Source organism: Vigna radiata, chromosome 6 (assembly GCF_000741045.1).
Source record: "Vigna radiata var. radiata cultivar VC1973A chromosome 6, Vradiata_ver6, whole genome shotgun sequence".
Taxonomy (NCBI): Eukaryota; Viridiplantae; Streptophyta; class Magnoliopsida; order Fabales; family Fabaceae; genus Vigna; species Vigna radiata.
The window spans coordinates 36,724,928-36,751,552 of NC_028356.1; the positions used below are offsets into that span (position 1 = coordinate 36,724,928).

The 26,625-nt window shown below is 32.4% G+C and overlaps 4 protein-coding genes across 7 annotated transcripts; 2 read left to right on the forward strand and 2 right to left on the reverse strand.

Moving 5' to 3' along the window:
• Window positions 1–241: 241 nt before the first annotated feature.
• LOC106764437 (peroxidase 64) lies at window positions 242–7,253 on the forward strand. Of its 4 annotated transcripts, none has more exons than XM_022782605.1 (7): window positions 242–831; window positions 916–1,022; window positions 1,565–1,842; window positions 5,637–5,833; window positions 5,986–6,174; window positions 6,266–6,428; window positions 6,535–7,253. In XM_022782605.1, exons 4-7 carry the CDS (start codon window positions 5,651–5,653, stop codon window positions 6,933–6,935), a joined length of 936 nt encoding a protein of 311 aa, XP_022638326.1. In that variant the 5' UTR covers window positions 242–831; window positions 916–1,022; window positions 1,565–1,842; window positions 5,637–5,650; the 3' UTR covers window positions 6,936–7,253. The 4 variants fall into 4 exon arrangements, with proteins under 4 accessions (XP_022638326.1, XP_022638327.1, XP_022638328.1 ...); XM_022782606.1 differs by having other exon boundaries at window positions 1,580–1,842; XM_022782607.1 differs by lacking the exons at window positions 242–831; window positions 916–1,022; window positions 1,565–1,842 and adding an exon at window positions 4,479–5,526.
• Window positions 2,628–4,301, forward strand: LOC106764716 (expansin-A11). The gene is made up of 3 exons (XM_014649065.2): window positions 2,628–2,872; window positions 2,975–3,296; window positions 3,688–4,301. The coding sequence occupies exons 1-3, from the start codon at window positions 2,734–2,736 to the stop codon at window positions 3,992–3,994; spliced, it is 768 nt and encodes a 255-aa protein (XP_014504551.1). The 5' UTR covers window positions 2,628–2,733; the 3' UTR covers window positions 3,995–4,301.
• A 791-nt stretch (window positions 7,254–8,044) lies between the features above and the next one.
• On the reverse strand, window positions 8,045–9,833 carry LOC106764430 (UPF0496 protein At1g20180). Its single transcript, XM_014648714.2, has 2 exons — window positions 9,499–9,833; window positions 8,045–9,346 (listed from the first exon to the last, which is right to left on the reverse strand). The coding sequence occupies exons 1-2, from the start codon at window positions 9,539–9,541 to the stop codon at window positions 8,250–8,252; spliced, it is 1,140 nt and encodes a 379-aa protein (XP_014504200.1). The 5' UTR covers window positions 9,542–9,833; the 3' UTR covers window positions 8,045–8,249.
• Window positions 9,834–15,010: 5,177 nt separating this feature from the next.
• On the reverse strand, window positions 15,011–16,845 carry LOC106762982 (probable cinnamyl alcohol dehydrogenase 6). Its single transcript, XM_014647126.2, has 6 exons — window positions 16,653–16,845; window positions 16,460–16,573; window positions 16,152–16,379; window positions 15,760–16,048; window positions 15,525–15,678; window positions 15,011–15,384 (listed from the first exon to the last, which is right to left on the reverse strand). Exons 1-6 carry the CDS (start codon window positions 16,745–16,747, stop codon window positions 15,185–15,187), a joined length of 1,080 nt encoding a protein of 359 aa, XP_014502612.1. The 5' UTR covers window positions 16,748–16,845; the 3' UTR covers window positions 15,011–15,184.
• Between the last annotated feature and the right edge of the window lie 9,780 nt (window positions 16,846–26,625).

Consider the following 26,625-nt stretch of genomic DNA (forward strand, 5'->3'; position numbering starts at 1 on the left):
TTAAATAAACCACTTACCATCTTATATAACAAAGATTCATAAGGTTATTCCGCACCAATTTAATAAATTGAATTCCAAATGTTCTCAAAAGACTTTCAGAATGATATGCATAAATTGAATTGTTTGAAAAAATTAATTATATTTAATTTACCTATAAAATTATTTATTTGATCAAAATAAGTTCTTTGTAATAACTCTAATTGCCATATGAATTAGTAAGATTGATAACATATGGACTGAAAAGAGAAAAATAATATGCTGTTTGGTAGTTTCTTTTTGTCCAAGCTCAACTTCGAATGGATTCAAATATTCCCAAAATTATCTTCATCATTAAATAATTGTATTTTTTATTTTATTTTGCAATGTTATGGTGTTTTTCTACATTTTACCAACACAAAAAAACCATCTGGACATTGTGTTATGGAGATTAAACTTGTATTAATTTTCTTTTCTAAAATAGAAGTGTAAAGAGAAAAGTTTGGTGCTTTCAACTTTAGATGAAGAGGTAATAATTTGTGATGGAAGCTGCTTCCTTCATGGAATCTATTTATGGTGCTCTTCAGTTCTTCTTCTTCTTCTTCTTCCCTCTGTTAGGGTTTACAGATTGAGAGACACTGATGGATTGTGGGTGAGGAAGATGAGTGAAGACGTGGAAATTAAAGATCTGGGAAAATGTGATGTTATGTTGTGCTGTGTTATTTTCAGCTGCTGGCTCTCTCATCTCACACTGAAAGGCAAAAGCCCTTCCCTTCAACTAGCATTGTTCGGCTGAAGAGCTTGAATAGAAGAACTGTCAACGTTATTGCGTCTAGACTGTACTTTTATTAGAGGGTGAGTTTGGTTCTTATTGGAGGTTTGTTTTCTACTATGTTTTATAGGTATGTCATGTCTACTTACCCAGTTCTACTTATCCAGTGAGAATGGTTTTTTAATCCCGTCACAACAATGCTGCTATAGCACATGAAAAGCTGCAATTTTGGTCATGACAGCTGCTGGTGGAAAAGACTACACTACTTTAAACAGTATGGGTTCCCTTTGCTCTGCCACTCTGCTATGGAGAAATGTTTGACTATTATAAACAAGAAAAATTATATACTTATGCTTTGTTTAACTGAAATTGACACAGAAAAATTGCAAACCATTGTTATATACTACTTTTAATTTGATTTTATTGAAAAGAAAGAATAGTTTATGTATGCGAAAAGTATCATGGACAATAAAGAAAATTTACAGCTGACATGGGGAAACTTTTTGGCAGCTTGGCTGGGTCATCTTTGTTGATGGGAGGGGCCCAATTAAACAAAAATTAAGTCTTAGATTTCAACTTTGGTTTCTACATCAAAATGACCTAGAACCACAGAAACTTTTGAATAAACTGTAATCAACAATTCAACTGCCTATCATGAAAAAATGCAATGAACTTTTGAATGAAGACGGATGTCCGTGATAATATCCCAATGCTGAATTTATATTTGTTTTACCTTAATACAGTCATTGTAACATTTCATATGCTTAAGCATATACCATTTCGGCTTCTTGCAATATGCATTTCACTTTTCATCAGTTACTGAAATTTCAGGCTGTTTAAGAATGTTACGGAGAAGTTCGGTACAACTTTCAATGGAGATCGAACTCATAATTTGATTGTTCGGCTGCGCCATAATGTCATCAGGACTTGTTTACACAACATCAGCATATCATATTCACACATATCGCTAGCTCATGTAGCTAAAAAGTTGAGGTTGAACTCTGCTAATCCTGTTGCTGATGCTGAGAGCTGCTAATCTTGTTGCTGATGCTGAGAGCATTGTATTGTAGCAAAGACCATCCGTGATAACTGAGGTGATTCTCAGATAAATTACACCCTGCCTTCTTTTGTTATTTGAGTTGGATGTAGAATTGAAGAAGCCCATATCACTTGATTTATTTTGTTTTTCTAGGAGCCTATCAAAAGATAATTGTATTGGTGACAAGGGAAGAAATATAATAATGCAAAAAACTTTGCCTTTGGCTGGATTCCTAGGCATTCGGCAATCTGCTTGACGGTGCTATTATGGCGTAGCATGGACCGTGTGATCAAACTTATAATTTATGAACACTCCACTTAAAAAATGAGAAAAATTCAGTGTCTAATGTACAACTGGATAACAGGGGACTGACAATCTGTATAGGCAAAATGGGACATGTGGATGTAGCTCACAAAAGACGACACCGTCATCATTTCCATGTGAGGCTGTAAGTTATGATCTGCACCGTTTGTTCCATTTGATAAAACCATTCTGTCTTTTTATCCACAACTGGAGTTACAAACCATGAGATCCATGTGAGACGAAAGAACTAGACATTGGGATCTGTGAGGAGCTAAAGTTAAATAATTATGGTTCTGTGGGTTTTGAAACATTCACGGCTCTTATGTGGACATGTGCGTGTGAGTGGGTTAGAAGGGATGTATAAGAGGAATACTGAAAGAGAACGTGGGAATGATTGAATGGTATTCAGACTTGCACAGATAGATTTAATCTGATAAACAATAAAAATTGTTTCTTGAGTTCTCTTATCTTGCAGAACCTCACATGTGGCATCGTTGCCTAAGCTATTCTAGACCCTTATTTAAACACAGTTTTTGTACTTGGAAATGGCAATAATTGCAAATACAATTTCTACTCTCATATCATATCCTTCAACCTCATCATCTCACTTGGGATCTTGGGCATTCAGCAAGCTAAAAAAAAAATGGGCCAAGTTATGTTTCTTTTGGGTAGCCTCATTGGATTATGCAGCTTCACAATCACTACCTTTGCCTTCTCACCTTCTGGATGGACCAATGCCCATGCTACTTTTTATGGGGGTAGTGATGCTTCAGGCACTATGGGTAAGCAACTGTAACCAAACATTTTAATACTAGATTCTGTTTTGTACCTTACTCTTCAAACTAACATTCAAAATTTCACACATAAATTGTGTATGACTGCAGGGGGAGCTTGTGGGTATGGGAATCTGTATGCAACTGGTTATGGAACTAGAACTGCAGCTTTAAGCACTGCCTTATTCAATGACGGAGCTTCCTGTGGCCAGTGCTACAAAATCATATGTGATTACAAAGCAGACTCAAGATGGTGCATCAAAGGAAGATCTGTCACCATAACCGCCACAAATTTTTGCCCTCCCAATTTTGCTCTTCCTAACAATAATGGAGGCTGGTGCAACCCACCCCTCAAGCATTTTGACATGGCCCAACCTGCATGGGAAAAGATTGGTATTTACAGAGGAGGAATCGTGCCTGTCTTATTCCAAAGGTTAGAATTTGTTCCATTAATATAGATTATTATGGACACCCAAGTTGTGAAAAGTAATCCTTATCCTCAAAATCAGATTTTTAAGGTTGTATTAATCAAACATAATAAATTTTTAAGATAACATCATAGTTTATCTAGCTTATTAGGCCATTTGTTATTGTTTGATTATTCATAAATATTTAATCTCTCAATCTTGACAGTGGAGACGTCTGATACGCTCTCATCGATTAAAAAAATATGATCATATTAAAGTGTATAACTTCTCGACTTTTATGGACTCGAAGAATTTGGTCTAATTTCATTGTGGTCACTGCAAAACAAAAATAACTACATTAATATTTGTCAAAAACGTCTTTTGAATTACTTTGTGACATTGATATGATTGGTGCAGGGTTCCATGCAAAAAGCACGGAGGGGTTAGGTTCAGTGTGAATGGAAGGGACTACTTTGAGCTTGTGTTGATCAGCAATGTGGGTGGGGCTGGATCCATCCAATCTGTGTCCATTAAAGGATCGAAAACTGAGTGGATGGCAATGTCAAGAAACTGGGGTTCTAATTGGCAATCCAATGCATATTTGAATGGTCAATCTTTGTCCTTCAGGGTCACAACCACTGATGGAGAAACCAGAGTTTTCCAAAATATAGTTCCATCAAGTTGGAGTTTTGGCCAAACTTTCTCCAGCCCAGTTCAGTTCTAAGCTCAGGAAAAACTCAACGGCTGAGGCGTGCTTTTTATTTTAATGGAGCAGCCCGCCACTCCTCTCATCTGGTTTTCATTATTTGGGGGACTCAACCCATCAACTCCAATCCCATAATGAAGGCACAATATATACATGCCTTAATAAATTGTTAGCAATAGGAAGCTAAAGCTTGTAGAAATCAAATAAGCATCTTTCAGGTTTAAATTTATACCATAAATAAATTGTTCTAATATGAATACTACACTTCAAGTGGAAGCTTGTGTTGCGGGAGTTTGGGAAAATATCAGTTCCCTCAATTTTTCCATGTAATGTTGTCACTGTTGTGTGTTTATTTCATCAAGCTTTTTCAAACCACTAAAAATATTGCAAGTAGGGCTTCTGATTTTTATTTTTTTTTCAATAGATTAATTTTAGTTGATTAGGATTGAAGTATTCTTAGATTAAGTTTTTAATTTCAACGCAACCTGATTATAAAACGTGAACAGGGTAGATATGAATTTAAATGTTAATCTTGAATTGGTAAAATATGAAGCCTAAAACGATGATTGAATTTTAAAGGTTTGAATAAATTATCCGAACATGACTGAAGTTTCTTGTTTGAATTGGTTTGATTTAATCATGCCATTTTGGTTCAATGACCACTTCTAATAACAAGAGTGTAAGAAAAACCTCCTAAGTTTTGTTTCTACAGAGATGAAAATGTTATTAAAACCCTCAACTGCGTAAATCTCAGCCAATAGGACTCAGCAGAAGTCTTCAACAGCTAGCAGAGAATCTAGGTGCTTTTTGTTTGATTAAAGCACATGCAAATGCACATGACATGAGTAAATAAAAGTGAGACACAAGACATTAGCTGGAACCATAGCAACTGATGTCTCACACAAACTCAATCTCGACAGTGACACATGTTTACTTTATTCTTTTAGACCTTATCATCACTTTCACAACCAATATTTCACTCCAAAATATCAACCAACCCTTCTCTTTCTGCACTATTACTGTACCTTCATTCAAATTTCTATAAGTTTTCAAACTCAATTTACAGATTGAAATTACTTCCAAGAATATATGTACATATGGTACGTCTCTGCCATAACAATTGAAAATGATTCGTTATAATAACCTCAGCTCGAAATGGTAAGTTTACCCCTTATGTAATGTAGGGACAATTTATGCAGTAGAACTATACACTCTTTTACCATGGAATGTTCACTGTTGACTTGTATCAAAATAGCCATTAAATCAAATTCTTGATAAATTATTAGACATACTAATGGAAAATTACGTTACTACGATGAACGTGTGAAACTAAGAAGAAAAAACTCAAAGGGGAAGAGGTAGCTAGCAAAAATTTGAGTCAAAATATATTGGGACTGCTTTTGTAATAACGTTGGCTTTTTAAAGCAGCAACAGTACTACCAAATGCAACTTTGATTATTCAAGAGAAGGTGGTTGAAAACACTGCTCCACTAACAGGGTCTTAGATCACCAAATATGCTTAACAACCACATATCATTAACAACTCCAAGGTTCCCGTGTCAGCACCACTCCCTATAAATACCACAGTTATTCTCGTTATGTTCCTCACAAGTCATTTACAAAGTTTTTGAATTATAGTTTATGGTTTGAAATATGGCAGGTATTGCTACAGTGATGATGCTCATAACTACCATGCACTTGGCTTCTCTTGTGAGAGCACTAAATGTAAATTACTATGAAAATACGTGCCCTCATGTGGACTCCATTGTAGCTGCTTCTGTTCACAAAGCAACCATGAATGACAAAACTGTTCCAGCAGCTCTCCTTCGGATGCATTTTCACGATTGCTTCATAAGGGTATGCAACCTTTTGCTTGTCCTAAAATTCAAATAGTATTCATATGGAGCAAGCAACCTTCCTTTGCGTGTTGGTTCAATATCTTGCATGCACTGACATTATATATATACACACACACGTCTAAAAGTGATGATGTTTACTCTTTTTCTAAGGGTTGTGATGCCTCTGTTCTTCTGGAATCAAAGGGGAAGACCATAGCAGAAAAGGATGGACCTCCTAACATTTCATTGCATGCATTTTATGTCATTGACAATGCTAAGAAAGCACTTGAAGAAGTATGCCCCGGAGTGGTATCTTGTGCTGATATTTTGGCTCTTGCTGCTAGGGATGCTGTTACTCTGGTTAGTGTCTCAATCAAACAATGATATACACTAATCATATATTTATTTATGTATTAATTCATGATTGGATGATTATGTAAAACTTTGTAAGTCCGGTGGCCCTAATTGGGATGTTCCAAAAGGAAGAAAGGATGGAAGGATATCAATGGCCACTGAAACCAGACAATTGCCAGCTCCTACATTCAACATCTCCCAATTACAGCAAAGCTTCTCTCAAAGAGGCCTTTCCTTGGAGGATCTTGTAGCCCTCTCAGGTACTTTGAAACGAAAAAGTTGATAAAGATATAAGATATATGAGAACTGCATGATCATTAAATTCTGATACATGTATAAGATAACGTTCTGTTATGTGATGTGCAGGAGGTCACACACTAGGATTTGCTCACTGTTCATCCTTTCAGAACAGAATCCATAGATTCAGCCCAAAGCAAGACATTGACCCTTCCATGAAGGCTTCATTTGGAAGCAGGCTGAGAAGCATATGCCCCTCTCATAACAAGGTGAAAAATGCAGGAAGCTCGTTGGATTCTAGTTCAACCTTGTTTGACAATGCTTATTACAAGCTGCTCCTTCAAGGAGAGAGCATATTCTCTTCTGATGAAGCTCTGCTAACTCACCCCACCACTAAAGCTTTGGTTTCCAAGTTTGCTTATTCTCAAGAGGAATTTGAAAGGGCCTTCGTCAAGTCCATGATCAAGATGAGCAGCATCACCAACGCTGAACAACAACAAATCAGGCTCGATTGTAAATTCGTTAGATGATTCATAGTTCGTATTGAATCAAATGAGTTTGTGCTGTTACAATGGTCTTTTTACTTGTGTACTGACACCATTTTTCTAGCAGAAGAAATAAATGTCAAACTGAGGAAATATGTTTATGGTAATCCATGACTAGTGGCCGAAGCAAGTATTCAAAATTTCTTTGAATTTTCAGTCTTTATTTTGATGTTGTGGGCTTTCTAACTGATCCCATGAATTTTGTTTGTCATCTGCTAATACTACAAGGATAATAGTTCAAATTCTGACTTTTTTCAGGAGTTTATTTTTTATTTTCTAAAATAATATTGAAGTTGTTTTTTAAAACGAAATTTTTAAAAAATTAAAATAAAAAGGTAAACTTTTGTTTTAAGGTATAATATATATATATTTTTATTAAAAGTTATCTTTTAAATATTTTATAATAGTTTTCTTAAACTCGTACGTCTATTTTTGTATTTTAAAAAGTAAAAATTGGCTTATTTCTGCACCCAAATTGGAAGTGAAGCAATTAAGTCGCTTATTTTCTAATTATTTATTTAAATTCAATAATTCTCTCTCAATATATAATTATAATTCTGCTACTTATAGCAATTAGATTTAGAATATAAAAAAAATTGTCAATCATTATTGATGAAGAGTATGATAAAACAAGTTTATCCGTTATGAATATTTGAGAAGGAAAACAAGCATTAACGTTCAACCTTAAAACCATGTACAAGATTTTACATATTATTTTTCCAAAATAAAATTATTCAAGTTCATTTTAATTTATGAAAATAAATACTTTTTTTCATGTATTTTTCCCCTGAAGTATTTTTTTAAGAAAACTTCATCCAAAAATGTTACAAAACATACATACATACATATATATATATATATATATATATATATATATATATATATATATATATATATATATATATATATATATATATTTCTAAGAATAATCTGCGCAATATATATGCACTTAACTAACCGATCAATATGTACAATAGTACTAATGAATGAACTGACAACTTAACCAAAACAAAGAATACGAAAAACACACATGTTATGGTCTGGAAAATTGAACAAACCAAAACCAAACCAGTACAATCATATCAGTATGCTCTCATCAAAAGCACCTTGCCATAAATAGATCAAGGAAGAGCCAAATATATATATATATATACATATCCTGCTTGAGAAACCTTAATTCCTCCATTGCTCTGTGACAGCCACAGAAGCTTCATATACATGAACATAACTAAGTTACTAACTCTATATATATAACATTTTTTCTATATACAAGGTGGAACTGAAAGAAGAGACAATGTTTTACTTTTTGTCTGTGATTGTTTGCAGCACAAGCCTCCTGGATCTGTTTGTGGTGAGAAAACACAAGTAGATATGTCCCTCAAGCTCTTCCAACTGCTCCAGAAAGCTAGACTCACGCTCACGAAAATCTCTCATAACCTGCTTCAGAATCTCCCATTTCCCATTCCTCGCACATACCTCAGCAACCACTTTCCTATGCTCCACCTCGTCCTGTAACCTCTTCACCATCCTACTCATTGTGTCCAAATCATTTATCAGAATATAAATCCCTCTTGCAGCCACATCAAGTTCCTCACATAGCCGCTCAGAAGAACTGCACCCTACCCTTTCACCACCCTTCTTCACCAACAAACCCACCAAACCACCCAAAATACTAGGTGCTACCACCACCCCAACCACACTATGAAAAGCAAACACTAACAAACCAGCAAGAACCACACAATGTGAAGCAACAAGAGCTATTCCAGCAGCCTTCTTGCACACCCTCTTCACTGTCAACCTCCTTCTAATCTTCCTTCGCGTCTCTTTCAGTCCATCCAGAACTTCCACGCACTTGTCGTGAATGTCACGGAACTGCACGGCGCTAACAACAGAGAAAGGGTTGTTTTGCGAAGCAAATGAAGAAAGCTCTCCGTAGATGGTATCTTTGTGGATTTGGTCGTCGTTATCGGCATCGAGGACAATTTTTCTAAGCTTAACCATTCTTGTGATTCGTCGATAAGCAAGTCTTGCTGAATGGATTGCTTCAAGGATCGTGTCACAACAACGACACGCTTCCAAGGTGGCTTCGAAGTAGTCCACAAGAAGACGATGCGGATTCAACCTCTGCGTCATGTTTGCTATCATCTCTTGCCGTGGCTCAAGCAAGTACTCCGTAAGCTGCATGCATAAGGGAACCGAAGAAGAAGAAGAAGAAGAAGAAGACAAAGGCGAAGATGAAGAGGAAGTTAGCATTTTGGTGGTTGTTTTTCCAAGACCCCCTTGTGCTTTGTTGCATATTTCAATGTAAGACTTTGTTCTGAATGCTTCCAAATACTCTTCATTTACGCTTCGCTTCTTACACAATCTATCTTCCTCACATCCTTTCCGTGATCTACCTGTTCAATGAATTTGCACACAAAACACAGCAACTTGGTCATAAAATGATTGGAGCAAATCAAAAGCAAACATCTAATTGATAAAATAAAGTGATTATATATATATATACATAAATATCTGAATCAGAAATTACATATAAACTCATATATACCTGTTGTTTTTGGTAGAGAACAAAGCCACCTGGTACATGCCATGTCGCAGGTATACAATATGAGGCAGAGAAAGAGAGAGAAGGAGAGATCGAAGTGTTATACTGTGTGCATTAGAAATGTAATAAGGTGAATTGAAAAGAAGTATATATAGAGAGAGGAAGAGAGAGAAAAGGTGGTATGTATTGGTGGCTTGAGGAAGACAAGAAATCTAGTTGGCAGTTAGCAGTACCACAAATGGTTAATGACTTTGGTCACACGTAAGTGTACCTCACACGGTGTGTTCTCCCACATACACTTCCTCCCATAATCACCCTTTATACAAGAGTATATAACTACCTCACAATCACATTTAAGCATTACTTTATAATTAATATCATTATATTATTATATGCTTTATTTTATTTTTACATTTTTCTCTATGTAATATATAATTCTTATTCAATCATTACCATATCTCCACAATCATTAAATGATCGAAATTAGTGTTTTTTTTTTTTAAAAAAAAAAAAAACTCACTACTTTTGCTACATTTTATGCGGCGATATTTGTGTATTTACTTGCAACAACAGCTTTCTATGTCGTCTCTTGGTCAAATATTGCCAACATTAATTGATTTGTGGAGGATGATGTGGTTGAAAAACAAATAATTATTGCTTAGGGTTATAGATTGAAGTAGGCTTTATGTGGTTTGGAGAGACATTGTGGATAAATTTGCAAAATTATGGTTGTTAAGTTTTCGCACCACATTAATAATTGCATAAAGATATTAGACAATATTTTTTAACAACATTTGAATATTATCATACGTGTCATTGTGTGATTGGTTCATAATAGTATCATTGTGTCATTTGAACCAATCACACAATGACACGTATGATTGATGTTCAAATGTTGTCAAAAAATATTGTCTATGTATCATTACCCTTAATAATTACTCATAAAACACGTTTTAAGAGAAATTATTCGTCCTTTTTCGTAAAAAAAGGATAATGAATGGTAAAAAAAAGAATTTCTCAAAATTATGAATAATGTGTAAAAAAAATTAACTTTTAATGTGTGATTATATTAGAAAAATACAATTAATGTGAAAGTGTGGGAAAATAATAAATTAATAATGATAAAATGAGAGGAACGCGTTTGTGTGTAAGATATGAAACACAGATGGCGCTAAAGCAAGATATTAACGTGGGGTCTTATGATTAGATTTTCATGTATATCTGTTCGCCACGTGGACACAGTAATGATGGCACATGTTACGTAGCAGTTTTGATGGAGGGTAGTAAAAGATTCTTCTATGATGAAGCCCAGCCATGAATAATTCAAGATTCATCTCAATAACCTCAGCCTCAGATAATACCAATTACATAAGATTAGGTTAGGCTTAATTTTATTATTTTAATACATCACCAATAATACAAAAATCTATTTATTTTTTGAAAAATTGAAATAACTTTATTAGCTTACAAATAACATATAAAAAACACTAAAAAAAAAAACTTGATCTATAATGTATATTTTTTTTCTTGTAATCTAATTGGATTTTTGCAGACCGAGCTTTGGAAACTCAAAAATTCATATTTAAAATAAAAAATGGAAGAAAATGTTATAGGTTTGTTAAAGGTTGTTATCTAAATTAAATTTATTAATTGAATTCTCCCTAAAATAATGACATTCTTCATTTTCTTTGTGTCCCACGTCTTGTTAGCAACTGGCAAATTTTTGCAAGGAAGATTTGATACAAGAAGCTCTTAATTCTGGAAAAAGAAACATTTGAATTTGTTTAATCGAGTATAAATATTTTATCTTTTATAAATAGTAAAAGAACAAAGTTCTTCTTAATTACAAACAAATAAATTATAGTATAATCCTAAAATTTAAAAAATAAAATAAAATCTTTATTTAAATTGAAATCGGCATTTTTTTGGTTCCAAAATTTTGATAAATTTTCTTTTATGAATATTTGGTAATAGATATTCCTTAAAATATTAAATTTTCATCTCGTAACATGACCGTCATTTTATTTTAAAATTAAAACTATTAAATGCTTAAATATCAAAGTATATTCATTTCAGTTTTTTTTTTTTTAAATAAAGTTTACTTTTTTATTAGTTTAACCTATATGGTTTCATTTATTTTTTAAATAAACTATTTGTATATGTATATATCTCAGTAATTTAAAAAAAATATATTTAAATAATAGATATGAGTGTATGATGCATAGAACCTTTCTAATATAAGTTTCTTGGCAGTTCACGGCAAGGAAACCTTAATTTAGAATTAGGATTTATGAAAGAAGAAGATATTTTTGATTTTGTGATGAAATAAAAATATCTAAGAATAAGAAGACACGTAAATGCAAATAATTGAAGAAACAACGACGTTGATCTAAAAGTTTTGTTTTTATTTGTTTTAGGTGATTCAAAGATGGATGTATAGAGCGGATATTTGAAGCCTTGCTGTCTATATGGGCCATTCAATGAAAACTAAATCAGATATTTTAGTGAGGTCGAATATGCCAAACTTTTTATTTTTTAATTAAAAAAACAAAATCAAATATGTTAAAGTATAGATTATGTATTTTTTACATTTATGTTATGTAAATTTTTTTTTAAAGTATTCAATAAGCTTTTTTCATTGGGTATAATATTTATCTAAATAGTACTATTTATGGTTCGTAATCAAAATTTGATGATCAAATTTGTTTTAAAAAGATATGGTTATAGATTTATTGATAACTATTGTAATGGTTTTAATAAATTTATTGAATTAATTGTGTAACACATTAAATTATGTATTGAATAGGGTTTGATGTGTTGTTGATATAGTATCATGTAACAATTATATTTTTTTTTATCGTAATCTAGTATTTTTGAAAAATATTTTTTATGTAACGAATTTTTTTATTTGAATTAATGATATTTTTAATTGTTTAATGATGATAAAAATTGAGAATTTAAATTAATTATTTAATTTAATTATGTAAGTTTGTATTTATTTAAATGTATTAGATTTTTTTAAATAATTGAAATGAAATTTAAATTAGAAAATAAAATGAATAATAAAATACATATTAATTATTTAACATTTTATATAGAATTTATCAAAATAATATTTAAAAGAAATTCCATAATTCTAATTTTTAGAAAATTTGAAAAAGTAAGTTAGAATTGAGTTCGTTTTATAATGATGTATCAAAACAAATATTAAAATTTCATTCCCAGCCAAACTCTAATGCTATAAATAATATAACATTAAAAAAAATTTAGTTGAAACCATGCTATTTAAAAAAAAAATAATCTCAACCTTACACATAAATTTGAAAATATTACACATCACAATATTGGAACTAATAATTATAATGAAAACAGAGTTATTTAATTAGTATATGATATTTCGAATACAAACATATTCACAACACTTTTTTGAATATTATAAAGGGAAGAAAGTGGAGTGGACCAAAGTTAGTAGTAGAAGTGGGAGATTACACCTTAATTTCCACAAGCATATGGAGATTTAGATTTGTGTAAACTGTTTCAAAAATAGTGAAAAGTAAAAGAAGTTTTCAAAGCTAAGGTGGATAAAAGAGAAAAATGGTTTCTATTAGTCAATAAGTGATCCTGTACCTCAAATCAATTCTTTAAATTGATTGGCAAGATCAATTAATATATTTTTGGATCAATTGATAAGATTGATAGACTTCAAAATAAAATTCAAAGTAATACTTAACCAATAATAAAAAAAAAATCAATAATTAATATATGATTGCATCATGATTCGACTACAAAAATAAATTTATAATTTTAGTTTTGATATGACTCATTGAATTGTATGTTTATCGTTAAATAAAAGTTGTAGTCTATAATTAGGATATGATTTTTTTATTTAAAACATAGCAATTTAAGTGTCATATATTTTGATTATGATTTGATCCATTTAATTTTTATTCTTCATTTTAATATAAGATGACTTGGCCACACTTGAATAGGAGAATAGAATTTGTCAAGGCAGCCTTCTTTTTTTTAGACACCTTTATAGTGTTCTAATGTTTTTTTCCTTCATGCAATATATATTTTCACTGTTATTTAACTTTGAGTACGAATTTCTTTTATTTATTTGTTATGAACAATGATATAATGACATATTATTACATTTATCTGACAGAAAATATAAAGGTTAAATAGTTATAAAATTATAAAATTTTGTATTTTTTCAATAAATAAGAAAATAAAATAAAAAAGATAATGTCAATGAATGTAAAAAAGTTAAGTATATTAAAAAATCATTTTTTCTTTATTATTACTTAAACCTTTTGTTACAAGACCATCTCTAATATATATCAAATTTGCCAAATTCAAATTTCTTATTGAATTCCTTCTAGGTCAAAGTAACCCAAACCTCTTCAAGTAAGAATAAAGAAAAACAATAAAAAAAAAACACACAAAGAAACGTGCTAGTGAACTTCAATATGCGTCCATGAAAGAATTTACTAGAATCTAAGAGATTACAATGTTGTAATTTCTCTTTCAACAAACTTACTTAATAATTCAAACATCAATTTCTACTAAGAGTACAAGGTTCTATTTATAATACTCATTCCATTATAATTGACACATACAAAATGTAGTTTTGGAAACGAGAAAAACGCGTGAACAATACTTCATGAAAGAATAAAATAACGACTATTCCATCAAACGGTTCGTTAATTAGTAAAAGGTATATTGAAACTTAATATTGAATATTAACCCTGTACAGTCTATTACTAATTACATAGTTTAAGAACATTAATCTGAAACCGAGCTTCGTCAAACTCAGTTTTCATCAATTGGACTTTGAAAACATTACTCATTCCTTAATCTGCATCAAACTTATTATAAGAATTTTTGACTCTATATAAGAATGTAATCTTATTTAACATGTTATATGTGCATACACATATATTAAATTTTATTATTTTTTATGTTATCGTTTATTATTGAATTATATTTTGAAAAACATATGTATATATATACATGATAATATCATAAGAACATACTTAATTCTCTTTATTCCAAATTGCATAAAGGAAATAAATAGTTTAGATTAAGCCTACAATTCTCTTTTTTCTCTCTCTTCTTACTCTTTTATTTATTTTACACTGTCTTATTTATTTATTTATTTATTTCTTAATACTCTCTGCAAATTTAAAAATTAATTATGTATCAACTATGGTAAATTAAAAATAATAATGATATTATTCTTATAGTAACACGATTATAATTATTAATAATATTTATTTTATAATGACAATTATCATAGTTGATATTATCACAATAAAATTAAAATTATGAAAAGAAATATCTCTTCAATGATATTACATTTAATTTCTTAAGTAATATATTATAATATTATTAAAATAGAAATTCATTATATTATTTGGATCTTATTATTATTATAATGTGATAGAATTACTAAATAACAAAGAGACGAAAAGATAAAGTAAATAAAAAAAGAAAGAAATGAACACATGTTAAATATAGGTGTACCTAAAACTCAAAATCTTATTCATAAATGAAATGAAAATACAGCATGAAGGCTACCGAATGGCATCAACATAAATGAATGATTTAGTGATGGAATCCATCAAAACAGGGACGACCTGGGTTTCTGCCATTTATTCTGGAAAAAACAGCAGATACATATTCAAGTCTACACGCTGGAGGCAGCACCAATGTCAATCACGAAACGGTACCGAACATCATTCTTCGCAAGACGATCGATAGCCTCGTTGATTTTGTCTGGTGTGATTACCTCAATGTCACTCGTTATGTTGTACTTCGCACACAGATCCAACATTTCCTGTGTCTCTTTTATTCCTCCTATGATGCCACCTTTTACGGCTCTCTTTCCTGTCACAACAAAAATACTTTTGTAAATAAATGTAAGGAACAAATCGGCATTTGCAGCTTTCTACGTACATATACAGCGAGATATATATAAAAAATTTATCTTTAATCAGTGGGATTTTCGACCATAATCTTAAACTTACCAAAAATCAACGGGAAAGCCGGCAGTTGGAGGGGCTTGTCCGGAGCTCCCACCAGAAATAAGGTGCCGCTTACTTTCAGCAATTCCAAGATGGGTAACAGAGGGTGGTCTCCAGAAACAGTGTCCAGTATGAAATCGAGGCTTCTCTTTGCATCCTGTCACCACAAAAACTAAGTCATTTCCTTACTTCCCATGGCCGAAAAATGAAGCAGATGAGAAAAAACAAAAACAAAAACCTGTAATTGTTTAGGGTTGGAGCTGATTATGAAATCATCAGCACCCAAACGTTGCTTCGCTTCAGCTTCTTTGGAAGGAGAAGTACTTATAACGGTAACATGGTGCCCGAATGCCTTCCCAAATTTAACGGCCAAGTGTCCCAGCCCTCCCAAACCCACCACCCCAATCTTTTTCCCCGGCGTTGCCACCAAATCGTGATCTTTCAAAGGAGTGAACACTGTTATTCCTGCGCACAGTAGAGGAGCCGCCGCATCCATCGGTAGGCTCTCCGGAATGTGTACCACATACCTTCACATCAGAACTTCATATATTTAGAGAAAACAAGGTTTTATGTATAGACATACTGATACTAATTCATTAAAAAATGAGTTTCCTTATAAACAACAAGAACCTGTAATCTGCAACAATGAGCTGGGAGTAACCACCATAGGTGATGCTTCCATCCCAGAAGATTCCGTTGTATATAAGCACCATCTTATCACAGTAGTTTTCCTGATCTGTCTTGCAGTGTTCACAATCCAAGCACGAAGCCGCCATACACCCCACACCTACTCTGTCTCCTTCCTTGAACCCCTGCACATCGCTTCCTGTCTTAGTTATCACCCCGATGATTTCGTGCCTGCAAACAATCAGCATCCTTCGTTCAGCCACTGAATTAAGTGATCAATTAACAGTGAAAGTTCAATTTTTTTTACTTACCCAGGTACCACAGGGTACTTGGTGATGCCCCATTCATCTTTAGCATAGTGGAGGTCCGTGTGGCAGATTCCACAGTACAATATCTTTATGGTAACATCGTTAACACCGTTCTCCCTGCGTCAAATCAACTTCCTTCATCAACGATGATGTAAGAGAATGAAGAAAAACACTGATAATTAAACGTTAGCATTACCTTCTTTTGAAGGTGTAGGGGGTAATCTTGCCCGAAGTATCATGTGCTGCCCACCCAGATACGGTTACTGTGTGATTGGCTGTTGTTGTAGTCATCGTGATGGGAAAAAGATAACAGGCTTTCTCTGTTTGTGACTTTGGAAGCAGTGAACTCCACAGTAGTGGTAGCCGAGAGAGAGTGATGAACACAATGCCACCTAACCTTACACATTTTATAGACACAACAAGGTAAAATTAAAAAGTTACAGTCTTTTTACATTAAATCTCACCACATGTCGTGTCCCTTTCAATTTCTTCGGCCCCTTTATTTTATCATCTGTTGCATCATGCTGCCCATTCTCTTAATTAATACTGGATATTATTTTTTAATTACTATCAAACTACCTTCAATTTTATTTATTATCACATATTCTATGCAGTAAAATGTTTATAATGATAAGTTTAAGAAAGTAGTCTTCTGTGATAAGATAAGACCTTTTTATTAAATGCTTATATAATACAAATTTTAACAACCTAAATTTTATTTTAAAATAATTTTAAAATACCTTTTATCTTAAAAATATAGCACACGAAAACAATCTCATTAAATTTTAGAAAATGGATTTATTATTTTTTATGATAAAAATTTACTTAATTATTTTTAATAATAATAAAAAAAGCTCGCGTATGAATCGCTCTTTTATCATGTAGAAAAATTACATATATATTTTTATTTAAGAGATGAAGTTTAAAGTATGTTAATCTTAAAAAAAACAAAATTTATATTTACAAGGGTTGTTGTGTTTTTCAAAAAAAAAAATTATTTATTCTAAAAGTATGTTATCCTCTAGAAAAGCATGGTGGGTAGCTAAAATAAGTATTTTTATTTTGAAGAAAAAAGTAAAAGATGCACTTTCATGGAAAAACTAGGAAGCTTTCTTACTAATTTAAGATCATGGTTGTTGGCTGCAATATATCACAAAAGACTTTGACTCAGTTCTTAGTAAACTGGTAGTTGACAGAAAGTACCCAGAAATTTGGTAGATGGTGGGGGAGGAAGAAAAGACTCATGTCTATGAACCCAATAGAATAATTTTAATATATATTTTCGTAAAAAAAAAAAAATCAACCTTTTCTTTTATGAAACATTTTCGTTAAATATATATAACAGTTAAGAAACTCCTGCCATGTAATTTAAATTAAAATAATAAAAACGAAATATAGATTTTAATTTTGCTTTATGAAAAAGACAAATTTGTCAGTGGGCCTTTCACCACTAATTTGCAAGGCGACAATTCTACGGTAGCTGGTTGTGATCGTTACGTCGAACACAATGACAAAAGCTAGAGCAACAAAATAGAAGATTAGAGTATTCATAAACACTGTCAAAATAAATAAATAAAAAAACAAAAGCATGTTTGTTAGTATTGATTAATAATAATAATAATAATAATAAGTATGTTATTAACAAGTTTTGATACCATTTACTAAAAGTCAAACGAGAAAGATTAATATATAATTCTTTGTCTAACTTTGATACTTGGAAACAACCTAGTCTCATTAATTCCTCTGCGTTTAACTAATCTTTAATTTTAATTTTTTAAGCTTACGAGACATTGCATTGTACCTGCATGAATTTGTAGTGTATATTTAACTTATATATGGTTAATATCATTAATAATTCTTTTCCATTTTTTATCAGTATGCTTTTTTTAAAATAGATTATTAGAATATTAAAAAAAAAAACACACTGGGTTGTTTATTTAATAATATCTTAAAATTTAACTCGTATCTACTTTTATCATATAGCATTATTACTCTTTCTTAATTAAAAATCTAGTTAAAGATTCCAAATCTTGGCGATGTAACTTTATATAATAAAATAAACTAAAAGAAATATATATTTATTTTATATATGCATTAATCATTATTTTTAACGATAAACAATGTGTATGAATAATATTATTAAAAAATTATGTACTCGATGAGATAAATGTCTGAATTATTATCAAACATAATTTTTTAATATTGTGAATACACTCATATGTGATATAATTTTGAAAAAGGATAATTAAATAGACTGAGTGATAAACAAGATATGAAAATGATGGGCTTCACCCTGACACCCTCATCTCTTGAAACAACTCATACAATGTTCCTATGTCAGCACTCATAAAAAAATTGGAAAATGATATTTTAACATTTTTTTTGACACTATTTTGGCATTGCAGACGTGTTAAAACGTGATTGGACAATTTCAAATTAAAAAAGTTAAGACAGGGGTATATTTGAAAGAGAAAAACCAAAGTTTGTTTTTTTAATTTGAAATTGACGAACCACATTTTGACACATGTACAGTGTCAAAATAGTGTCAAAAAAATGTGTTAAAATATTATTTTCCAAAAAAATTTGAACCCCTTTCCACAACCACAGACTTGTATATCTTGAAAATTTTGTAACACATTTCTACAACCACACACTTAGATATCTTAAAGATTGTGTAACCCCTATTCCAGAACCACACACTTAGAGAACAACCAGACAAATGGAAACAAGATGATGAATTAAGTGATGCCAGGGGACAACGTTTTTACCAGACATTTCATCAAGCATCTTGTGTGTTAGGTTTTTCTTTCGTCACGTTTAGCATAAATGAGGGAGGATTTGAAAAAGATGTGAGAGAAGTTGGTAGTTTTTGACAGTGATGAGAGGGAGACACAAGATTTGGTTACTCCTGGGGTGACATATATGTCTTCTCTTCATATTAAAGGTTGAAAGTTTCAACTATATTAAATATAAAACAATTTTATAATATTTAAGTCAATGTAAATATTATTTTACAAATTAATTTTGTGTAAATTAAAGGTTGAAAGATTTGATTTTATATTCACTTCTTAATAAGCATAAGAGTTTTAAAAGTCAGTTTTATAGAATTAAATCAAATATAAAATTTATTTCTTAAATTTAAGTTTTTAGAGAAGTTTCTTAACCACAATCTAACATTATAATAAGAAAAATCTTTCAAAATATTCAAAGAATTTGGTTAACAAACATAAAAAAATAATTTATAGATTAAGTATGCATATCAATTTAATTCATGAGTGTATATAACATAAGTTTTGTATATTGATAATATTTTTTTTGTCAACAACAATAAAAAATTATTTCATAAACCAAGATATTTTAGAACTTAACATTTTAAGATAAAAGATTTTCTTATTGCAGTTTTCGTATTAAACATATACATATACATCACTCAAGGTATCTTGAATTGTTTAAAAAATGTTATAAAAAAAATATGGCCAGCAAGATTGTAAACTAGGTAAGACCCTTATGGCTAATTAAAGGAGACAAAATTAGTTTTGATTGGTGTCCTCAAAATTCGTTTAAAGAAAATGAAAATTAACATTGAGTAATTTTGGATTTTATCATTAAAATTTAATTAAATGTAAAATGTGGTACTTGTGAAGAATAAAACACCAAATGTTCACACAATGAAGATTAAATCGGTTTAAAATGATTGGGTATATTAGACTAACATTTTTTTTAGATTCCATATTTCTAGAGATGTTATCTCTGGAAAAGTGTTAAATAGTTTCTTATAACCTTTTCTGTCATGGAAATTTAGTTCATAGTATTTTGTTATGAGATTTCTCATTACAGCATTTATTATTGGATCACATATATTGGATGGTATAGAAAGATCACTTGAGTTATTTTGTTATAACAAATTAACAATTCTAATTTTCAATAAGGGTTAATTATGTTTTTTATCCATAAATTATAATGCAATTTTGCTTTTAGTTTCCATTTCAAAGTGCAATCCTATTAGGTCTTAAGAAATGCATGGATTAGTCATCAATAATGACATTAATTTTTTTTTTCGCATGGAAAATAATATGTCACGTCACCCTCCATTATGGGCATTTGTCCATTTTTTTAGTCACATGTGTGAAATGAAGAATACAATTCCTTACCCAGCACTACATTGTGTTTATGAGGGGAGTTTCATGGAAAACAAATAAGAAAATGATATTTTAACACCAATTTTTTGACATCATTTTGACACTGCACACGTGTCAAAATATGGTTGGACGATTTCAAATTAAAAAAAAACTTTAGTTTTTCTCTTCCAAATATGCCCTTGTCTCAGTTTTTTTTTAATTTGAAATTGTCCAACTATATTTTGACACGTGTGTAGTGTCAAAATGGTGTCAAAAATTGATGTTAAAATATCATTTTCCAAAAGAAATATAACAAAGAATATTTCGAAAACATGAATGGAAGGACTTTCTCAATTCAAAATCAAAAGCTATCGAGGAGTGTTATGACAATGAGGAGTTAATATTGGTGAAGAAGGGTAAGTAAATTCATTAGTGCTTACTTCGAGTTAATAAATTAGGGGCGAATTATGATCTTGGTTTTGTATTTTATAAGTCATTGTTGAGAGCAAAACATCGAGTTCTATACCAAGGAGCACTACATCAGAATTTTCACGAACATTTGGGTCCTATTCAAAATTGGGATCAAGATTTTGTGGTTGTGAGGAAAACTTGTTTTTTAAAACAACTATGTCGAAAAACAAAGGAAGATTATTTTAATGATGTAGTAAATCACAAATTATGATAGTTATATTTAAGTATGATGATATATTTTACTCTGTTAATAATTCATTATTTTCATTACGGATCAATTCATATTGTTACTATTTGAATGGATTGATGAATGAGAATCTAAAATTGAAGTTAAGGTAAAAAAAACAAAAGAAAAAGAAATTGGTTTTGGAAAGGAAAAATTATACTTGATTTGCTGAAAAAAAATGATAAGTTAAAGATGAAATTATAGAAAGAGAAAAAACCTAGTAAAATTAAACTATTTTTGTTTGTTGTATCTTCGACACATTAACAATAATGTTTTGTATAATTTTTTTTGTGCCAAAGATTAATTTAAGTAGGTAATGTTTGTATAAATGATGTATCGAGTTGTATATAAAGCGTGTTACTTGTGTGTTGAATGTTTATGATGAAAAAATCTTTAATATTTGTGACTTTTTATTCTTCCTCCCTTACACAAACAAAAATACATTTTATTTCAAACTATTTCTATTTCCAATTAAGTTTACATGAGTAGTATGTAACAATTGATAAAACAGAGCATACTATAAAGAAGGTAGATGAGTCAATTAGAGAATTTATTAGAAATGGACATGTGGCAATTGGTACAGAAATGGAGAAAAGGGGTAAGGGGAGATGTAACAGAAAAGCTAGCACACGTTTAAAGGATTTTGTGGTCTGAGATGAGCATAAATTGGTAAAAGTAAGAAAGAGAAAGGGGGAATGCATTGAATCAGAACCGTTTTCTCTCTACGGGTTCACTTTTCTTTTTTATTCCTTTTTATTGAGATCTTTTTGGATGATAACCCTGTTTTGTATACGGAAAACCTTGCAATTTTAATAATATATCTATTTCCACTGTTTCATTCATCTACTGCATAATTGTTAACATTACAAATTTGGTGCTTTCATTGAGTCATGGCCGAGAATACACGCATGAAGGAACTCGCCGCGAAGTGAATCGTCTCAAAGATCTACCGGAAACTATGAACAAAATGGTGGAGGCTTTGAATGTTCAAGATAAGGAGATGAAGAAGCTTATGGAGTTATTATCTACTCGTGAGAAAGACCACGCTACTCGTTTTGAGACACTGGAGTCAAATCTGGACTCGTTACTTCGATTAGGAGGCACACAAAATACTACTTCGTCGCATCCACCATTTCAGGTGCGAAACGTCAAAATAGATTTTCCCAGATTTGATGGAGCTGATGTGTTACAATGGATTTTTAAGGCTGAGCAATGTTTTGGTTATTATCACACTCCTGATGACCAGAGACTCACTATTGCTGCCATACACCTAGATAAAGAGGTAGTTCCTTGCTTTCAAATGCAAATGCGTGATAATGCTTTTCCAACTTGGATTGCTTTTACTAGAGCTCTGGAACTGGAATATGGACCTTCTCCTTATGAATGTATCAGATCTAGTTTATTCAAATTGACTCAGGAAAATTCTGTTCAGAATTACTATGTGAAGTTCACAAACTTGGCTAATAGAGTACAGGGTGTTACTGCTGAAGCTTTGTTAGATTGCTTTGTGGGGGGACTCAAACCTGATATTAGATGTGATGTTTTTGCTGAAAATCCAACCACGTTACTAAGATATGTCTCACTAGCCAAACTCTATGAGAAAAAATACATATCCAAGTCGAAACCCTACCACAACACCTTTAGCCGTAATTCACCAGCCACAACCCAAATCTCTCTCAATCCCTCAAAACGACCAGTTTACCCCCACTTCTACCTAGTCCCACCAATACCACACCCATCAAAAAGATGACCTCTGCAGAAATGCAACTTCGAAGAGAAAAAAGACTATGTTTTACATGTGATGACAAGTTCACTCCTTCGCATAGATGTCCAAATAGGCAATACCTGTTACTGCAACTTGAAGAAGAGGAAGTTCTTCCTGCACAAGAATTTGCTCCAAGTGAGCTACCCTTGGAATCTCCAGTTTTATTGGAATCTCACATGTCTTATAATGCTTTGAAAGGTGCCTCTGGGATAGGGACTATGCGATTTAACGGTTTGACCAATGGAGTACAAGTCCAGGTGCTCCTTGACAGTGGTAGCTCCAATAATTTTTTGCAACCTATAATTACTCATTGCTTAAAGCTGCCTGTTGAGCCAATTCTAGAAATTAAAGTTTTGGTAGGGAATGTTCATGCTCTTCATGCTGAAGGCCTTGTCAATAATCTAGAGGTGAAGATTCAAGGGAATTCTATCATTTTACCAGTTTATTTGCTTCCAGTTTCGGGTGCTGATTTGGTTCTTGGAGCTTCTTGGCTCTCAACTCTAGGCCCTCACATAGCAGATTACAGCAAGTTGACCATCAAGTTTTTATTAAACAACCAATTCATTACATTATACGGGGACTATACTCAATTACCATCACAAGCTCACTGCCACCACCTTAAAAGATTCCACCAAACTCAAGCCATTGCTGAATTATATTCCCTTCATTTTCCTTTCAACACAGTTTCCATTGACCAACCTCTGGACTTGCCCACAAATATTGCCCCTGATCTAGCCATCGTGTTGCACACGTACAAACAAGTCTTTTCCATTCCCTCTGGTTTACCTCCATCCCGACTTCACAGCCACTCCCTTCCCTTAATCAAGGGTGCCCAACCTGTGAAAGTTAAGCCATATAGATACCCCCATAGTCAAAAGGAATAGATTGAAAAAATGGTGAAAGATATGTTGGATGATGGTATAATTTCTCTTAGCAATAGCCCTTTCTCTTCTCCCATCATATTGGTTAAGAAGAAAGATGACACTTGGAGGTTTTGCACTGATTATAGGACTCTAAATGCCATTACCATCAAGGATAGTTTCCCTATTCCTACGGTGGATGAGTTAATTGATGAATTATATGGTGCTAAATTCTTCTCCAAAATAGATCTCAGATCTGGTTACCACCAAATTTTGGTGAAGGAAGAAGATAGATGTAAAACGACTTTTAGAACACACCAGGGACATTATGAATGGTTGGTAATGCCTTTTGGGCTCACTAATGCCCCGACAACCTTTCAAAGTTTGATGAATGATGTGTTCAAAGGACTTTTAAGGAAGAGTGTCCTTGTATTCTTTGATGATATACTTGTCTACAACTCTAGTTGGACAATGCATCTACAACACTTAGAAGCAGTTTTGAAATTGTTACAACAGCATAAACTGTTTGTTAAGCTATCCAAATGCTCATTTGGGTTAAATCAAATTGACTATTTGGGACATACATTATGTGGAGAAGGAGTTGCTATGGACAAACTGAAGATTCAAGTTGTGATTGATTGGCCAATTCCAACGACCCTCAAACAACTTAGAGGATTTTTGGGGCTCACCGGCTATTACAGGAGATTCATTAAAGGGTATGCTTCTATTGCAGCCTCTTTGACAAATCTTCTCAAGAAAGACAGTTTTGGGTGGGATGATACTGCTAATCTGGCTTTTCAAGAACTGAAGAAGAGAATCACTACAGCTCCAGTGCTAGCTGTTCCAAATTTTTCTGAGCCCTTCATTTTAGAAATTGATGCCTCTGGCCACGGTATTGGAGTTGTTTTAAGTCAAGATTGCCATCCCATTGCCTATTTTTCTAAGAAGTTATCCCCAAGGATGCAGAAGCATTCGATTTATACTAGGGAATTTTATGCTATTTCGGAGGCTATTGCAAAATTCAGACACTATTTGTTGGGCCACAAGTTTATCATACGAACAGACCAGAAGAGTCTTAGATATTTGAATGATCAATCGTTGCAAACACCAGAACAACAAACGTGGTTGCCAAAACTATTGGGTTATGACTTCACTATTGAGTATAAGTCAGGCAAAGGGATCATTCCGACATATTCTCTTTCTAGATCGTTCATGGCTCTGTGTCTAATTCACAGTACATTCATTGACAATTTACGAAAGGCCCAACTGGAAGATCTTGACATTGCAGCTATCGTGCAAAAATGCAGCAGTAACTCACCTCCAGGTCCACATTATACACTGCAGGATAAACTACTACTTTGGAAAGATAAAATTGTAGTCCCTCCAAAATTGGACTTGATATCTCAAATTTTGCAGGAGTATCATAGCTCGATAACGGGTGGTCACGTTGGTTACACTCACACTTTAGCAAGAATTGCTTCCCAATTTCATTGGTCTGGTATGCATGATGATATTAAGAAGTTTGTTAAACAATGCTTAGTGTGCCAACAAGCTAAGATGGCTAATACCGTTTTGGTGGGATTACTTCAACCATTACCTATTCCTAATTTAATTTGGGAAGATGTGGCAATGGATTTCATCACAAGACTTCCTCCCTTTCATGGTTATACGGTGATTTTTGTAGTCACTGACAGACTCTCAAAATATGCTCATTTTGCTACATTAAAGAGTGATTTTAACAGCAAACAAGTAGCTGAGATCTTCATACACACGGTGGTTAAACTCCATGGAATTCCCAAATCAATAGTTTCTGATCGGGACAGGGTTTTCATAAGTTAGTTTTGGCAGCACTTATTCAAGTTGAGTGGCACAACTTTGAAAATGTCAACAACTTACCACCCCCAAACGGATGGCCAATCTAAAGCTCTTAACAAGTGCCTTGAGATCTATTTGAGATGTTTTTGTTTTGACAAACCAAAAGACTGGTCTAAGCTCATTCCATGGGCTGAATACTGGTACAATACAACCTCTCATACCAGCAGTGGCATGACACCTTTCAAGGTTGTTTACGGTACAGACCCACCCAAGTTGCTCAAATATGTTCCCAACAACCAGGATTCACCCACAGTTCAGGAACAATTGCTTATTCGTGATGAAGAGCTAAGTAAATTGAAAACAAATTTACTTATAGCTCAACAAATTCAAAAGAAGTATGCTAATCAAAAGAGGAAAGCACTTGAATTCCAAGTAGGAGACAAGGTTTTGGTGAAGCTACAACCGTATCGGCAACATTCCTTGGCCTTGAGAAAAAAATCAGAAACTATACTTTGGCCCTTTTACAATTCTGCAGAGGATTGGGAACGTGGCTTACAAGCTTCAATTGCCAGAAAACACGAAGATCCATCCAGTTTTTCATATATCACAATTGAAACTGTGTTACGGCAACCATGATACAACGTATGTTCCTTTACCCATACCGGCGACTGATTCGGAAATAGTTCTGCACCCTGCTTCCATACTAGAGACACGTATCATTATTAGAGGCAACCATCAAGTTCGGCAACACTTAGTCCTATGGAAAGGTATGGGTAGCTCCCAAGCCACATGGGAAGATCATCACACTTTGGCAACAACTTTTCCTAATTTTAACCTTGAGGACAAGGTTAATTTCAATGGGGAAGGAATTGTAACAATTGATAAAGGAGAGGATACTGTAAAGAGGGTAGATG

Bases quoted from the DNA above. Each gene is read 5' to 3' on its own strand.
- LOC106764716 (XM_014649065.2), top strand. From the start codon at position 2,734: ATGGGCCAAGTTATGTTTCTTTTGGGTAGCCTCATTGGATTATGCAGC. The intron at 2,873-2,974 runs GTAAGCAACTGT...GTATGACTGCAG, and splicing joins TGATGCTTCAGGCACTATGG to GGGGAGCTTGTGGGTATGGG. The intron at 3,297-3,687 runs GTTAGAATTTGT...TGATTGGTGCAG, and splicing joins GTGCCTGTCTTATTCCAAAG to GGTTCCATGCAAAAAGCACG.
- LOC106762982 (XM_014647126.2), bottom strand. From the start codon at position 16,747: ATGACTACAACAACAGCCAATCACACAGTAACCGTATCTGGGTGGGCA. The intron at 16,380-16,459 runs GTAAGTAAAAAA...GATTGTTTGCAG, and splicing joins AAGTACCCTGTGGTACCTGG to GCACGAAATCATCGGGGTGA. The intron at 15,679-15,759 runs GTTTTTGTTTTT...TTGTGGTGACAG, and splicing joins CCAACCCTAAACAATTACAG to GATGCAAAGAGAAGCCTCGA.
- LOC106764430 (XM_014648714.2), bottom strand. From the start codon at position 9,541: ATGGCATGTACCAGGTGGCTTTGTTCTCTACCAAAAACAACAG. The intron at 9,347-9,498 runs GTATATATGAGT...TTCATTGAACAG, and splicing joins TTCTCTACCAAAAACAACAG to GTAGATCACGGAAAGGATGT.
- LOC106764437 (XM_014648722.2), top strand. From the start codon at position 5,630: ATGGCAGGTATTGCTACAGTGATGATGCTCATAACTACCATGCACTTG. The intron at 6,175-6,265 runs GTTAGTGTCTCA...AAACTTTGTAAG, and splicing joins CTAGGGATGCTGTTACTCTG to TCCGGTGGCCCTAATTGGGA. The intron at 6,429-6,534 runs GTACTTTGAAAC...TGTGATGTGCAG, and splicing joins GGATCTTGTAGCCCTCTCAG to GAGGTCACACACTAGGATTT.